This window comes from Haematobia irritans, chromosome 2 (genome assembly GCF_050003625.1).
Source record: "Haematobia irritans isolate KBUSLIRL chromosome 2, ASM5000362v1, whole genome shotgun sequence".
Classification (NCBI taxonomy): Eukaryota; Metazoa; Arthropoda; class Insecta; order Diptera; family Muscidae; genus Haematobia; species Haematobia irritans.
The window spans coordinates 231,938,381-231,953,521 of record NC_134398.1 but is presented as its reverse complement, the minus strand read 5'-3'; the positions used below and the strand labels follow the sequence as shown (position 1 = coordinate 231,953,521).

General features: G+C 32.6%; 2 protein-coding genes across 5 annotated transcripts in view; one reads left to right on the top strand and one right to left on the bottom strand.

The window, feature by feature from the left end:
- Positions 1-2,402: 2,402 nt before the first annotated feature.
- Ugt307A1 (UDP-glycosyltransferase family 307 member A1) lies at positions 2,403-4,730 on the top strand. The gene is made up of 2 exons (XM_075295101.1): positions 2,403-3,121; positions 3,845-4,730. The coding sequence occupies exons 1-2, from the start codon at positions 2,481-2,483 to the stop codon at positions 4,722-4,724; spliced, it is 1,521 nt and encodes a 506-aa protein (XP_075151216.1). The 5' UTR covers positions 2,403-2,480; the 3' UTR covers positions 4,725-4,730.
- LOC142227364 (uncharacterized) overlaps positions 4,728-15,141 on the bottom strand; it is an 81,356-nt gene continuing 70,942 nt past the window's right edge. For all 4 annotated transcript variants that reach the window (XM_075297854.1, XM_075297856.1, XM_075297855.1 and 1 more), the window contains exons 5-6: positions 7,677-8,155; positions 4,728-7,524 (exon numbers count right to left, since the gene is read on the bottom strand). In XM_075297854.1, coding sequence (XP_075153969.1) covers positions 7,416-7,524; positions 7,677-8,155 — 588 coding nt within the window. In that variant the 3' untranslated portion in view covers positions 4,728-7,415. The remainder of the gene's footprint in view (positions 7,525-7,676; positions 8,156-15,141) is intronic.

Here is a 15,141-nt window from a genome sequence, read left to right as displayed (position 1 = left end):
CCTTGTGTATGCAAGGCGTGCATGCTAACCATTGCATCACTGTGGCTCCCAAAGCTGGTTAGAGAAAAAGAATATATCCTTTGTCTGGTACATTTGGTGAAATCGAAAATGCTTTATGAGAGATTTTCAATTTCGTCCTGGAGGAAAGATTTTTTCTTTATGTGTATGACATTAAATCTAATTTTATACATATTTGTTGCATTGCAAAGACTATAAAGCAATTTCATTTCAGTTCATGACATTAGTTGTTCCTGGGAAATAACCCCCTATGACACTTCAATATATATTAGTAACGGCAATTTTGGTTGTTTATTATAATGTTATTAACCTTTGTGGCATCTTTTTGGCTCTTATTTTAGCTCAATTTGCCGTCGACCTTAGTGTTGTATTTGGTGGCAATTAGGGTCGTTTAAGACGTTTTATTTTATTTTATTTTGGTATTGGCGTTTACAATGTTAACATGTACAGATTTAATGATTCTTAATTTTCATTATCAATTATTTTAAATTAATTACGCTAAATAGTAGAACTAAGTCGATAAAAAAGCTGATGGGACTAATATGCAATAATATCAACTCAGCATTTTGAGGCAAAAATTATTTGAATACACACTTTGTCCAGCATATCTTCGACAATAACTTAGAATGCAACTCTGCAATTCCTTTTCACTCATCCGTTTCGTCTGGAAAAAAATGAACTTCTGTTTACAAAGCAAAACGTCATATATGTGGTTTAAATGATCCCTACTGGAAATTTCCAAATAACTTGTCATCCTGCTTTGATTTTTCTTGTTGTTAAAAGCGATCCAATCGCACCCCCACGCCAATCACCGGCACTAGGGTGTCAACGATCGTCGTTGGGCCAGGGTATACAGGCATTGTTGGGTGAGGCTTTTGAATTTAGATGTAAAGACGCGTATAACTGACAATTTGAACTGAAATAGCCGGTACAGTACAAGGGAAGCGGAAGTAACCCGTCGTGTACATTTTTTAAATTTAATTAAGTAAGGTTATTATCGTATGTTTTATAAAATTCTTATTCAAATAGTAAAGAGATGAAACAATCATTCAACTAACGTACACATAAAATGTGTTAAGTTAAGGAAACTTTCTAATATTGGAGAAATTTTCAAACATAATAATTCCCATGAACTAAAATAGAGTTAAATTGCTCCAGTGCCTCGCAGTGTTAACAGTTTTTTTTAACCCACATACAGGAGTACAATTTAGCATTATTTTTTTGTTTTTGTATTCGATAACGCTCCGTTTATAATGTAGTTAAGTTAAAAAATTCCAAATATAATCACATTTTATTTAAATTGAATTAGATTCTAAAATTCATCAACAAAAACCCGTCGTTTTCATATTCTGACTAGAGGTGTGCGCGTGACACGAAATTCTCGTGACACGCGTGAATCACATGAGTCGTGAACAAAATCCAAAGCAAGTCTCGTGAATGTGTGTGAATGGGACTAAAATAAATATGACGTGCGTGAGCGTGCGTGAGAAATAAAATCGGTTCGTGAATGTGCGTGAATAAAATTTCTGCAAAATCATGCTCACGAAAAAAAATCAAGATTTAATTCATACTCGTATTTTAACTGAAATGATTTAGCTCTCGAACTATATTCTATTTTTAAAGTTTGTTACCTTTGCAGAATTCCGTTTGGAAAATGTCGTGAGGTTCGTGAATTTGTCGTGAATCACGATAATTGTCGTGAATCGTGCGTGAACGTGAGTCTTTAAAAGTAGTTCGTGTGTGAGCGTGCGTGAGTACTGGTTTTCATTCGTATCGTGCGTGAGCGTGCGTGAATAAACATTTGGTTTCGTGAATGTGCGTGAGTGTGAGTGAAATTTCAGTCACGCGCACACCTCTAATTCTGACCCAATTTTCTTACCGTAGAGGTGTTCGATTTTCGAGTTTAAAATCACTTTATTTTCGCAATTTCTTTTTCCTGAAATAATCAAAATTATAAATGAAAACAAACATATTCCCATAATGTCTTGCCGAAATTTAGAGGAACAAGAAACTACGCATCAATTGAGTTAATTTATCTGATTTACATTGAACTGTTTTAATAAAGGAACTGTAATAAAGTTAAATTTCAACTCGAAAAGTAAACATAGTACTTACCTTTCCCCATTAAATTCTTTTTTAGTTTTTTTATTTCCACCCTTTCTATGTCATGTCTGGTAAGTAATTCCATATGTCAGTGTATTTCAATTATATTCAAATGGCAGACAAATGGCTCCTCTCAATATTTTTCGATAGTAGATAAAAATTCTCCAAGACATCGTTTTATCACACATTTGAATGGCAATGGTCAGTGGTTAGTGGGTTGCTTTGTGATCCACCATTCCATTCTATTATCAGCTCAACACACTGTGATTGATTGCTAATTGTCTTCATGAGCCAGATAGCATTTTGTAATAACAACGAAGCTGAAGTAGCTCTCCTCATTGGAGGGTGGCATTTCGATTATGCATTGGCCGGTGTTCACATCGTGTTGGTTGTTAACAGTTGCTGGTTGGTTTTGTCGTCCAACAAGTGGATCCCAAATATTAGCTTTGTTCATCAATGGCCATCGTTCCCATTTGCTATTTTATGCATCTATAGTAAACCTGCTTGTGGATCATGGCCACAATGTCACAATAATCACCACCAATGATTTCCCCTCATCAAGGATAACCAGTACAAATTTACGATGGATTAAATTGTCCTCCAACTATACGAAATCGAGAGCTTTAGCACAAAATAATGCTTTGGATAAAATTGAGGCAATGCTAAGTCGTATTGATAATACGGCCGAATTTATGAAAGATCCCATATGGAAAAGTTTTATGCTGGAAACCGAACATCATTTCGATCTTATGATTTTGGGTTATCTATTCAATGATTATCAATTAGGCGTTGCAGCTCATTTCAAATGTCCTGTCGTGATAGTTTGGACTGGTCAGCCTATAGGATTTGTCCATAGTTTAATGGGTAATCCCGAGGAAAGATGGTATGTGCCGCAACCCTATGATAGAAATCAATTCAGAGGATTGAAGGGCATAGCTTTTGGATGGTTTGAAAAATTTGTGGAAATTTTGGCATTGCATAAAATGCATCAGATTTACAGGTAAGCTTGAAAAGTGCGAAAAAGGGAAATGTGTGTGTTTTAAAAGATTTTTAACCCTATACAATGACAACGAAATTATGTCCGCTACAATGGTGAAACTGTCACCAATATGCAAATGGTAGCTAAAGTTTGGTTGGATTCCATGAATTTAACCTTCCCTAACAGATGCTGCTTCTTTAAAATAAAGATTTTTCAATAAACTATCTGGATATTAATCTATGCTCTATAGACTCAAAAAATTTACTTGACTTGAAAGATTTTAACATTCCTATAAAGATGTCGGTATTGTCACTTCTTTAAAGTAAAGACATTTTTGTGGAACATGAAATACATAAAAAGAATATATAAATATATAAAATTTAAATTAGAATACATATTTCATTTATCCAAATTTCATTTTCTTTTTGGCCTATATTAACAAAGCTTTTAATGTATAAATAAATGTGAGTATAAAAAGTAGTTACTTAAAAGTACAAAATTTCTTCTTTAAACCGAAGATGCACGACTCTCAAAATAAGTTTTAGTCTATAATTGAAGGATTTTTATTTCTAATTCAAAGTCTCAATATTTCACTTAGTTTTTCTCCCTCTCCAAAAAGAGCATTTTACTCTAGGAAGTTATCATATCCCTTCTCTGCTTGTACAATAGCATGGGAAATGTGAACGTTTTCTTTTAATATTTTACTGTAATTTTAAATTCATTATTATTCGTATATTTTTGCAGTGAACAATTTTCACATCCTCAATATCCAACATTTTGGGATGTACGTAAGAATGTTTCTCTGGCTCTATGCAATCATCATTCCCTAAGTGAGGGTCCCATAGCTCCATTCGTACCTGGAATAATTGAAATTGGAGGTCTGGAATATGGAAATAGGACAGACGACGATACTGATATTTATGAGAAAGAAATGCAAGATATTTTAAAGGCTGATACAAATGTAATCTACGTCAGTTTTGGATCACGAGTTAAATGGTCAAATTTGGATCCAAATATTGAAGAAATATTTGTGCAGGCATTTCAATATTTTCCAGAATATACAATAATATGGACTTATGATAAAAATTGCAAGGACTTAATTAATAATTCGTCAAATATCAGATGTAAACCATGGTGGCCGCAATCTCATATATTAGCATCAAATAACACCAAACTCTTCATAACTCATGGAGGAAAAGGCAGCATATCCGAAGTTTATCGTTATGGGAAACCCCTAATGGGAGTACCTTTCTTTGGCGATCAAAGAGCAAATGTAGCAAGAATAGAGCAGAGAAAGATGGGCCTACAATTAAATATTCATAATCTCTCTTTAGATGGCATGGTGAATGCTTTACAACAACTACTGCATAACGAAGAATACCATGACAATGCCAAGACTTTCTCTCTTCTCTACAGAGATAGACCAATGAACAGTGAGAGGACTCTCATATATTGGTTGGAGTATGTTATACGTCATAAAGGAGCACATTATTTGCGCAGTTCTAGTTTGAATATGAATGTTATTGAATATTATAATATAGATACTTACACAGTTATAATTCTCACACTGATTGTGATAACAGTGGTTTTTAAATGGCTCGAAAGAAAAATAAAAGGCCAGTGATAATTGTCGTCGTATGACTAGCTTTTTTTATTTTTTACTGTATATAAATGATTGTAAAAAGCAACAAAAATATTAAATCTGGTTGTGTATAAAAAAAAATTAACATTACATACAATTACAAATTTCATTAAGAATGTAAGGAATTTTCATATCAATTGGCCAAGGGGTGTATAATTCTCATTATTTGTACTGAGATAACTATTATGTTATGTTGTAAATTTTGTATCCTTGATTTATTTTCTCCATTAAATACAAAAGATATATCATTGCTTTAATTTTCCATAATTTATTTTGCTTTTACTTAAATTATTCTTTCCATTGATATTTTAGAAAATTATAGTATAAATTAATTTGAATAATATTACATATAATTTTACTTTAAGTACATGCAGAATGTTTTGCTCTTCTAGTTTTTTTAATTTAGAATGTTAGTACAATACTCGATTAAGTAAAATGATAACTTATATACAAATTGTCTAGTCTATACTGTTAGTTGCGAAATTGCGAATGAAAAGTTCGTTGTCAAAGTAGATTGATGCTAGAAAAATGTAGTATCAAGTAAAAAAAACTATGGCTTAGATACTCGTATGGTGATTGTTGAAGACTCACTTAGACTATATGTCAAGATCTATAATAAGCGATATCGTGGAACCATTGGCCGCCTTGCATATAAAGAGTCTTTGGTTCAATCACAGTTTCCGCCAAACACTAACGTTTTTTCGTATTTTTTTTTTACTCAATAATACAGGTTTGGACTCGGTTATGGAAAGGCGGATGAGCTAAACATTGAATAGGACAGAACTCACTGAATATTGGAAGAAGATCACCACTTGTGGTATCCCATTGGAGTTGATATTCGGCCAAAACTGGTATTGAATCCATGATTCTTTGTATCCATTGCGGGGGATCTCAAACAAACAATGTTCTAAGATCAAATTTTGTTTTTTAATACAATTTTTACCGAAATAAAATTTCAAAATATTTACTGTTATAGTTTGCTTTTATGCAAAAACATTTTTGTTTTCGATCTGTTTATTTGACTTCATAGATTCTTTTATATGTGAAATACAAATGGATAGACTAAGCGAAAAATGTTCGTACTATTTACGATTTTGATGGTTACTATTAAACCAACGCATAAATTTGTTAATACAACGATTGGTTTCGTTATATTAACGTACTTTTTCGTTGTATTAACGAACACTAATCGTTTATATTACGATTGTGATTTTTAGTCTACAAGAAACGCAACATTTGTATAATTAAATTGTTGCAGATTTTTTTTTCGTTGCTTTTCTCATGTTGGGTTTTTGATAATAATCAAAGATTGACCTTGCCAATATCTCCCTGGGAATCAGTAGTTTGTCTAATATAGAGAACCGATGAGGATGGAAAATACCACAGAAAACACTGATGACAAGCAAATAAATATGATTATTAAATTCATATAAAAATGGTCTTTGAGAGCATTACAAATAAAAGAAGCTCTGAAGGGAACTAATAAAAATGAAAAACCCCGATAAATTTTTAAATAAATGTTGATGATTTCCCTGATTTTCCAAAAAGGTGGCGCTTAGTTGCAATAAAAATTTTTAAAATTTGAATCACATGCTTCTTTCCAATTCTATTTTTGTCTACTTTTCATAGGGGTTTAATTGAATATGCTGACGATAATCGTTACTAATTATTTATGGCTTTGTATGAAAAACATATATAAGTTTATTTTCACACTTAATTATTATTTCTTAAATATGTAGAAAATCGTGCGGATACTTAGGAAATAGGTTAAATGGGATTTTGTTTTTTCTTATGGCAAGGTAATATAGTTTTTACAAAAATATTCCGATGAACGTATGGTTTATACCTAAAAACTATATCAATTGATGAATGTGACTTATTTTGAATCTTAAACATATATTTCTTCGATAGATATTTCCTTGTTGAGTTATTGGATGTTCCCAGTTAATTCGAAAACGATTGGAAGTGTTAAGTTGGAAACAGTAAAAACTTCGTAGTTATAATTTAGATTTTTAAACTGGATTTGATATGAAAAGGTTTGTTAGCTCCTCACAAAATGCCTTTATTTTAAAGCAGCTTAGTCCTTGGCCAGGTATCGATGCCACTATCCTTAAGGAAAGATCTAAATTCTTGGATCCTAATAATCAATTTTGTTTTGAGTGTACATTCATATAAAATAACCTCTGTCTTTGGGTATCATTGTAGAAATGACATATTCTTCAATTTAAACAAAATAATTAACTTTGATCAATATAGCATGAAAAATACAACATAAAATGAGATAAAAAATAAATTTCGACGTTGCTTTATAATATAGGGGCTGACCACAAAGAAAGAGCTCTCCAAGGTACGACAAGCTGTAATGCTTAATGTGTTAAAAATTGGAAATTATATGCAATTTTAAAATTACTAATTTAGTAATAATAAAAAATACAGCAATTTTACTTAAACTTAACATTTGGTTCATATTTAATGTCTTCCACTTCATTATGGCGTTGTAAGTTTAAATTTTTTTCTGAACAAAAATCGAAATTTTATGCACTTTATGTTAGTACCAAATCATATTTTCAAATGAACTGGGAACATCCAAACCGTTTTGTTCGACATAAATGACAATGTGAATAAAAAAGACTCCTAAAAATTATATTTAAAATACGGAAATTCGTTTGATTTCTAAAATGTAGGTTTAATATGTGATCGACTACTGGGACATCTTCCTGCTGGAACATTGTAGTCACCATAGGCACACACTGGAGGTTTACAATCGTGTTCACTAATACACCTGGAAGAAAAATGAATAAGCGACAACGAGAGCAGAACGTTGAATGATTATTAGATAAGAATGGTTTAGCCTTCATTAAAAACTAAAATTTAAATGAATTTTAAAAACCTATAAAAAAACGGACAAAATTGTTTATTGCAATTCGAACATACTTGCGATCTTCCAGTGAAAATCCTTCTTCGCCTTGTTTAAAGCGTAGACACGTTTGATTATGAGGCAAACAATCACATCGGCATTTGCGCGTGAGCACTGTGTGTGGCCTAGGTAAGTGGGCATGGCGTTCAACATCCTCTTCCAAGGCAGTGAAATGTCGAGGACAATGGCAACTGAGCATATTCTCTGTGTGATGATGTAGATTATGGTGTGGATGTGCTTCTATATGTGGCTGGTATTTCATATCTGATCGGGCCACTAAGGACTGCTGCTGCTGCTGTTGGTATTGGTGATGCTGTTGCTGATGATGTTTTGGTGCTCGTTGATTTTGTGTTGTTCGATTGTGAAGCCAAGAACCAGATCTTTTTCCACGTGGCATTGATTCATATTGCAAACTGGCACGATTGACACAGTGGCATTCAGTGTGGTTTTGCATTGGTAATGCCTCGATTTCTTTCCGATAATTAAAGTCATAGGACTAAAAAAGTAGAATAAAATACACCAAAGAATAATGGGAAAAAATTGATATGAATAAGATGAATAAGAATAAGCGAAAGTCCAATTATACTTATTGATTAAGTTATGCATTGTCAGGATATATTTAATATGTCTAACACATAGGCTTTTAAAGCTTCTGTTAAGGAACTAGAAATGAATCAGCTATTGAACAGATGAGTTGCTGAATTCATGTTCTAAAGGGTGATTCTTTTGAGGTTAGGATTTTCATGCATTAGTATTTGACAGATCACGTGGGATTTCAGACATGTTGTCAAAGAGAAAGATGCTCAGTATGCTTTGACATTTCATCATGAATAGACTTACGATCTGCCACAACGTCGAATTTTCAGTGAATGGGCCCTAGAAAAGTTGGCAGAAAATCCGCTTTTTTATCGACAAATTTTGTTCAGCGATGAGGCTCATTTCTGGTTGAATGGCTACGTAAATAAGCAAAATTGCCGCATTTGGAGTGAAGAGCAACCAGAAGCCGTTCAAGAACTGCCCATGCATCCCGAAAAATGCACTGTTTGGTGTGGTTTGTACGCTGGTGGAATCATTGGACCGTATTTTTTCAAAGATGCTGTTGGACGCAACGTTACGGTAAATGGCGATCGCTATCGTTCGATGCTAACAAACTTTTTGTTGCCAAAAATGGAAGAACTGAACTTGGATGACATGTGGTTTCAACAAGATGGCGCTACATGCCACACAGCTCGCGATTCTATGGCCATTTTGAGGGAAAACTTCGGAGAACAATTCATCTCAAGAAATGGACCGGTAAGTTGGCCACCAAGATCATGCGATTTGACGCCTTTAGACTATTTTTTGTGGGGCTACGTCAAGTCTAAAGTCTACAGAAATAAGCCAGCAACTATTCCAGCTTTGGAAGACAACATTTCCGAAGAAATTCGGGCTATTCCGGCCGAAATGCTCGAAAAAGTTGCCCAAAATTGGACTTTCCGAATGGACCACCTAAGACGCAGCCGCGGTCAACATTTAAATGAAATTATCTTCAAAAAGTAAATGTCATGGACCAATCTAACGTTTCAAATAAAGAACCGATGAGATTTTGCAAATTTTATGCGTTTTTTTTTTAAAAAAAGTTATTAAGCTCTTAACAAATCACCCTTTATATCCAGGAGTCGTAAGCTCACCATACCATGGAGGGCTGAGTTATGGTACTCGTATCTTCTTATATGAAAATTCTCTATTTATACAAAATTATTAAAAGATCCGTATATAATAAATACGATCATCGCAATTACACTGCAAAATATACTTGTCAATTTTCAATTTCATTTACGTACTTTGTAATAAAAAGACTTCTGATCCAACATTTTAATTTATTTACCACAAATATTTTAGTGCGTTAACACTTTCTAGCTAGAGTTTTCATAGACATTTCATTCGTCTTTCTCTGAAGTCGACAATTCAAATTTTATCTACTTATGGTTTCTGTTGTATATAGGACTTTTGACATAATTTCGAAATGGCAACGGGACAATCCTAGATTGTTTCCTTCATAAACTTTCAATGTTCTTGGGACCAATAGTTATGGAGTTTGCTGCTGTCCTAGGATCGTTATACTTGTTCATGTTAAATTTATTAAAAATAATTTTTTCCACATTGTTTTCTACTGATATAGACTTGTATTTGGTACAAAAAGTAATTGTCGTCATCGCTTTAGTAATAGCAATCGGCCGATTTGGTGAAAGATATTAAAAAGCCACAGCGAAAGCAACGACCACAGAATAAAGCCGACAATTTTTTGTCGGAGGCGGCTGACACTAAATGTTTGCCTCCGGCGACAGCGGCTTGACGGCTAAGACGACATAAATTTGTCTATTCGGCGGTCGACAATTATCTATTATAAAACCAATTTAAAGTTATCCGAATGGTAATGAGATTAGTTGTACAACCACTCTTACAATCAAAATTACATTTCATTCAAATTTCCTGAGGTAAATTTTTGTAAAATTATTGTACCAACTTGATATGATTGATTGTGGGTGAAAGGTTCAAAAATTTGGCAACCAAAATAAAACAATTATTAATAAATTTTTCTATTTTAAATCAATATTTTTTTATTAAAAAGCGGCTAAATTTGAGTAGAGATTAGTCGACATATTCGGCGGCGACGTCGACTGGCAATAAAAAGTCAGCGGCGGCTTCATCTCTGGCGACGACAACATAATAGGAAATATTGCATAGTTCTAGAGACTTGGTGTGGATATTTTTTCCAGTGTATCGTTGGCTTGAATACTTTTAATAGTGATTGAACGCAGCTAAACTTCGATAATATTTCTTGGTAAAGAGTTATATTTTGATTTGTTCTTTTTTTTACGCCACAGCCTAAAATTTTGGATTTTTTTAAATATATTGTAGCAACAGGCTACAATGTTTCCAATGCCAAACGACAACGTTTCGCTGCAACACCAAGTGATGTTTTTAACAATGAAATTTACAACATTCGTCGTGTGTCTTGTGTTCTCACCTACCATGGAATAAAGGATTCTTAATCGTTTCAGTGGTCGGTGCCTTCTTTGGAATCCATAAGCTACTGAACACACCCACCTTAATAGGCTTTTTGTGGCCTGCAATCATCATGGAGTTGTGTAGACTTGACACCTCTTCATGTATGCCACTATCAAGAAGAATAACTCGAGGGAAGTTAGGCAACCAGGTTTCTTTTGGAATTCAGTTCAGTTCTGCTCTTTTTATTTTGTTTGCTTGGGTTTTACTGGAATGCCACTTTGTGGAAATGCAAGTGTGGTCCCTAATGACGATGCCTCCGAAAGGAGCTGACGTTAAGTTATGACTCAATAAACTTTGCACGTCTTCGTGGAGTTGATTGTGTAGCAGTATTCTGTGGAAACATGGCAATTGTTGTGGCTGGGAACTCTCGTTTCATTTAAATGTGGAACAATAATCCTTTTGCCAGACAATTATTTTGGAATTGTTGTTGAGTTGGGGGACAAAATATGGACGTTTGTATATATTTAACATAAAGTAATCCTACATTGAGTGGGCGCTGTTGAACTAATATGCGCTGCATTCTTTTTCAGAACATGTATCTCAAATTGGAATCTGACATGAAATTTACGATAACTAAACTTTAATAAATTTCCGTTGAAAACAAGACATTGAGAATTAACACAAGTTTTGATATGGAAATTGATTTGGATTCTAGGTGTGTAAAGGCGCAGTAGTATTTTCTTATTATTGTTACCTTTTATTGCAATGTACTCAGAGCTACAATTAAACATTTATTGATAAGAAATTGATCTTTCAGAGATCTTGTTTTTGTTTGGATACAAACGAGTTGTATTTGATATGTTATTTAAGTGGGAATAAATATGTCAAATCAAAATGAATCAAACAATATATATTTATATAACCCAGTACAAATGAAATTTCAAAACTATTGTTGTGCCTATCTTCCTTTTAAAAGTCGAATGCTAAACCCCATTGAAAAAATATTGCCTTGAGGCCAAAGAGTCGATGTCCTTAAAATACGAATGCGACTTCCTTGTCCAAAGTTGATAAACTTTTTAATGAAGTCGTTTAGTGTTTACAATTAAGTGATTCGACTTAAAATTGGATATCTTTACATGAAAGAAAATTGTGTTTGACTAAGGTCAACTTGGCTTTAATAATTCTGAAAAATTTTTCAATATTAATGAAATCATCTTTAAATTTTTTGACTTTTTTTTATCTTGAGAAAAATTTTTCACGAACATTTTTCCACTTAAAGGTGAGTACTATGTTCGTATTTTTCACCAAAACACTAAATTAAAAGTACAAAAATCTATATGAAGACGATTATATTTTTATAAAGTCTTGTGAAATAATGAAAGGAAAAGATCTAAGGAATTGATTGTGAACCAATTAGAGGTCTTTATCTCCAAAAACTCCAAAAAAAAATGTTAGGATTTCGAACCATTGATTTCCGAAGAAATATTGAATATACCCAAGGAGACACTAGGCAGTCGATGGACCTAGCTGCAGTTCGATGTAGACTAGAATTGACTAAGCAGCGCTTTTGTTTTGCTGGACCTACAGAGTATAACCTTTTACCACCTCATTTAAAAAGTGATCAATGTTTATCAACTTTTAAGATTAATCTAAAGACATTCTTGTTGAACAACGTGGAAATACTTTTAACATGAATGTGAAATTATTAATCAATTTGTGATTTTTAACATAGATATAAATTAAGTTAGTTGCCAAATAGTCTCTATAAAGTCATTTCGGCGTTGAGGCAATTTAATATTTTATGTAGACTAAACCATATTCATTTATATGAATTTCTGAATAAAGGAAATATTTATAAAAAAAAAAAAACATTTTATTTTTATAGTTTAATTAATTTAAAAAAGTAACCGTGAAAACATGCTGGTTTCCAGCTTGAAAACTGAACATAGTACTCAGCTTAAAGTCTTAAATGAGTTTTAAAAAATATTCAATTAAACATTTAATTGATTCAACGAATTTTTTCATTGAAACAAACATCAATTAATATCAATAGTATTAATCGATTTTTTATTTGGATCAATTAATTTTTTAATTGACCTTCAATTAATTTTTTAATTTATATCATTTCTGTGTTTGAAGACATTTCAATTAAAAATTAATTGGATCAATTAATTTGTTGATTGAAGACAAAAAATATTTTTTTGTGTGAAAGAAAAAAACGTTTAAAAATAGAAGATGTTTTTCAACACTTTATTTTCAAAGACTTTTTATCTCGAAACATAGCATAATTTCTACTTGTAGCTGAGTCTGAATTTGGAAATTTAAGTTGTCGTTGAAATTATTTTAAAGAAATCTGAAAAAAATTTAATTTGTTTCCTAGAATCAAGTATGTAAAACTTAAATTTAAAAGAGGATTGTGTTTTAAATTTGTCCTTACTTCAATTATCCGCTTCTTTGGCTCGGAAGCAATACCAAAATCATTAGTGTAAAGACAAAATCTTTGGGACCGGACATGCTTTTTGTTCAGTGTAGAAAGAATTTGCTCAAATGCGAGATATGATGGGCATCAGTGACTTATTTCTCTACAATACTTTTCTTCCTTGACTAAAATTCGATACATATTAAATGAAGGCTTTTAGCCCTTTAACATATGGTTAAAAAACAATTGTCATTATTGAGAAACTATAAATGTTTTCCAAATTTTATTTAGGAGTGGGTTACACTTTACTTAGTACTTTGAAAACTATCATATAAAATTAAAAATAAATTGAGATTCGACTCCGGTATCTTTGCACAAATAAAATTCTATTGACGTATAAAATCTGACGTTAATCTTTAATATTATTGAAATCTTCCTCAAATTTGAGATTTTTTTACTTAAGTGTAAAGCTGAAAACGTATTCAAAAAAGGAAGTATAATTTAAGCTTGAAACCGAGTCTGAATTTGGAAATTTAAATTGTAGTTCACCGGATAGGTTAGATTAGGTATAGTGGCAGCCCGATATTTCAGCCTCACTTAGACTATTCAGTCCATTGTGATACCACACTGAGTGCTGCTCGATTCTATGTTAAGTTCAATTACAAGGGACCTCCTTTTTATAGCCGAGTCGCAACGGCGTTCCACATTGCAGTGAAACCACTTAGAGAAGCTTTGAAATACTCAGAAATGTCACCAGCATTACTGAGGTGGGACAATTCACCGCTGAAAAATTGTTTGTTGTTTGGTGGAAACTTGGTTTGAACCCACGACCCTGTGTATGCAAGTCGGGCATGCTTACCACTGCACCACGATGGCTAGTTAACCGGATAAAAAACTAATAGTTTGAATTTTTTCCAAGAATCAATTAAATTTAGGAGTGAATTGCGTCTTAAATGCATTCTTCGGACAATTCTTCGCTTTTTTGGCCCCGAATCAATACCAAAAGCATGGGTTTACAGATACACGGACGAAAAATGACGTTTTTCATACGTTTGGGTGTAAAAATTATATGTTTGGAACTCAAAATTTTTAACACAATATTTTTAAGTGCAAGCATATAATGTTCATAAACTAGCATAACATGTTTGGGACATATATGTTAATATGTTAGAACATATTATGTTTGGGACATAAAATGTTTGTAAATATAATATGCTTAGATGCAAACATATATTAATTTGGAAATAGCCTATAACCATATATGTGTTTAGAAAGAGAGACCTAGAGAGTATTCTGCAAGTAAAAGAATGGAAGTAACCTATTGGCGTCTTAAAAATATATCCTCACAAAGAAAATTTCATTAAAATTTTTTACTACCAGTGTATGCCCTAAGGTGAAACATAATATGTTTGAACAATACGAACAATATTTTGTTTGCACCAATCCTGAAAATATATATGCTTGAAGCAAAATGTGTTTGGGGTACACGCAAAGAAAAAAACGTTTGGAAAACGTGTATCGTAAACGTTTTTCTTTTGTTAGAGTTTTTTGAATTGCTTCGAAAATTTTAAACTTTTATCACCAAAAAAATTCGTTTGTTACAAAATTTTTATTTTTTCAATAAAAAAAGTTATTTTTGAAACAACAACACAGTCCATTTCGTTTATATCAAACACTGTTCTTTTCTGACTTTAGGTCTTTAATAAGACACATTTTACAGTTCAAAATTTAATATACTACAATGTAATGTTGAATATTTTTTCGAAATATATGTAAAATAAAAAATAAAAAAAAAACAAAAAAAAAACTTTGGTCGAAGCAGGGAGAGAACCCACGACCCTTGGCATGCAAGTCGGACGTAGCAACCTCTGCTCCACGGTGCCAAACTAAATATTTGTTTCTGTTAAATAAACTTTGTTTATTCGGTTCGTGGGCGCCGCAAGCTATGCTATATAAATATAACTTATATGGATACTTATCTATTGATGACCATAACAGGTACATAGTTCAGTGGTTAGTGTGTTGGCTTACAAAGTGCATGGTCCGCGGTTCGATTCTCCGTCCAGGCGAAA

Coding starts and splice junctions, on each gene's coding strand:
- Ugt307A1 (XM_075295101.1), top strand. CDS start 2,481: ATGCATTGGCCGGTGTTCACATCGTGTTGGTTGTTAACAGTTGCTGGT. Junction 3,122..3,844: donor AAAATGCATCAGATTTACAG/GTAAGCTTGAAA, acceptor ATATTTTTGCAG/TGAACAATTTTCACATCCTC.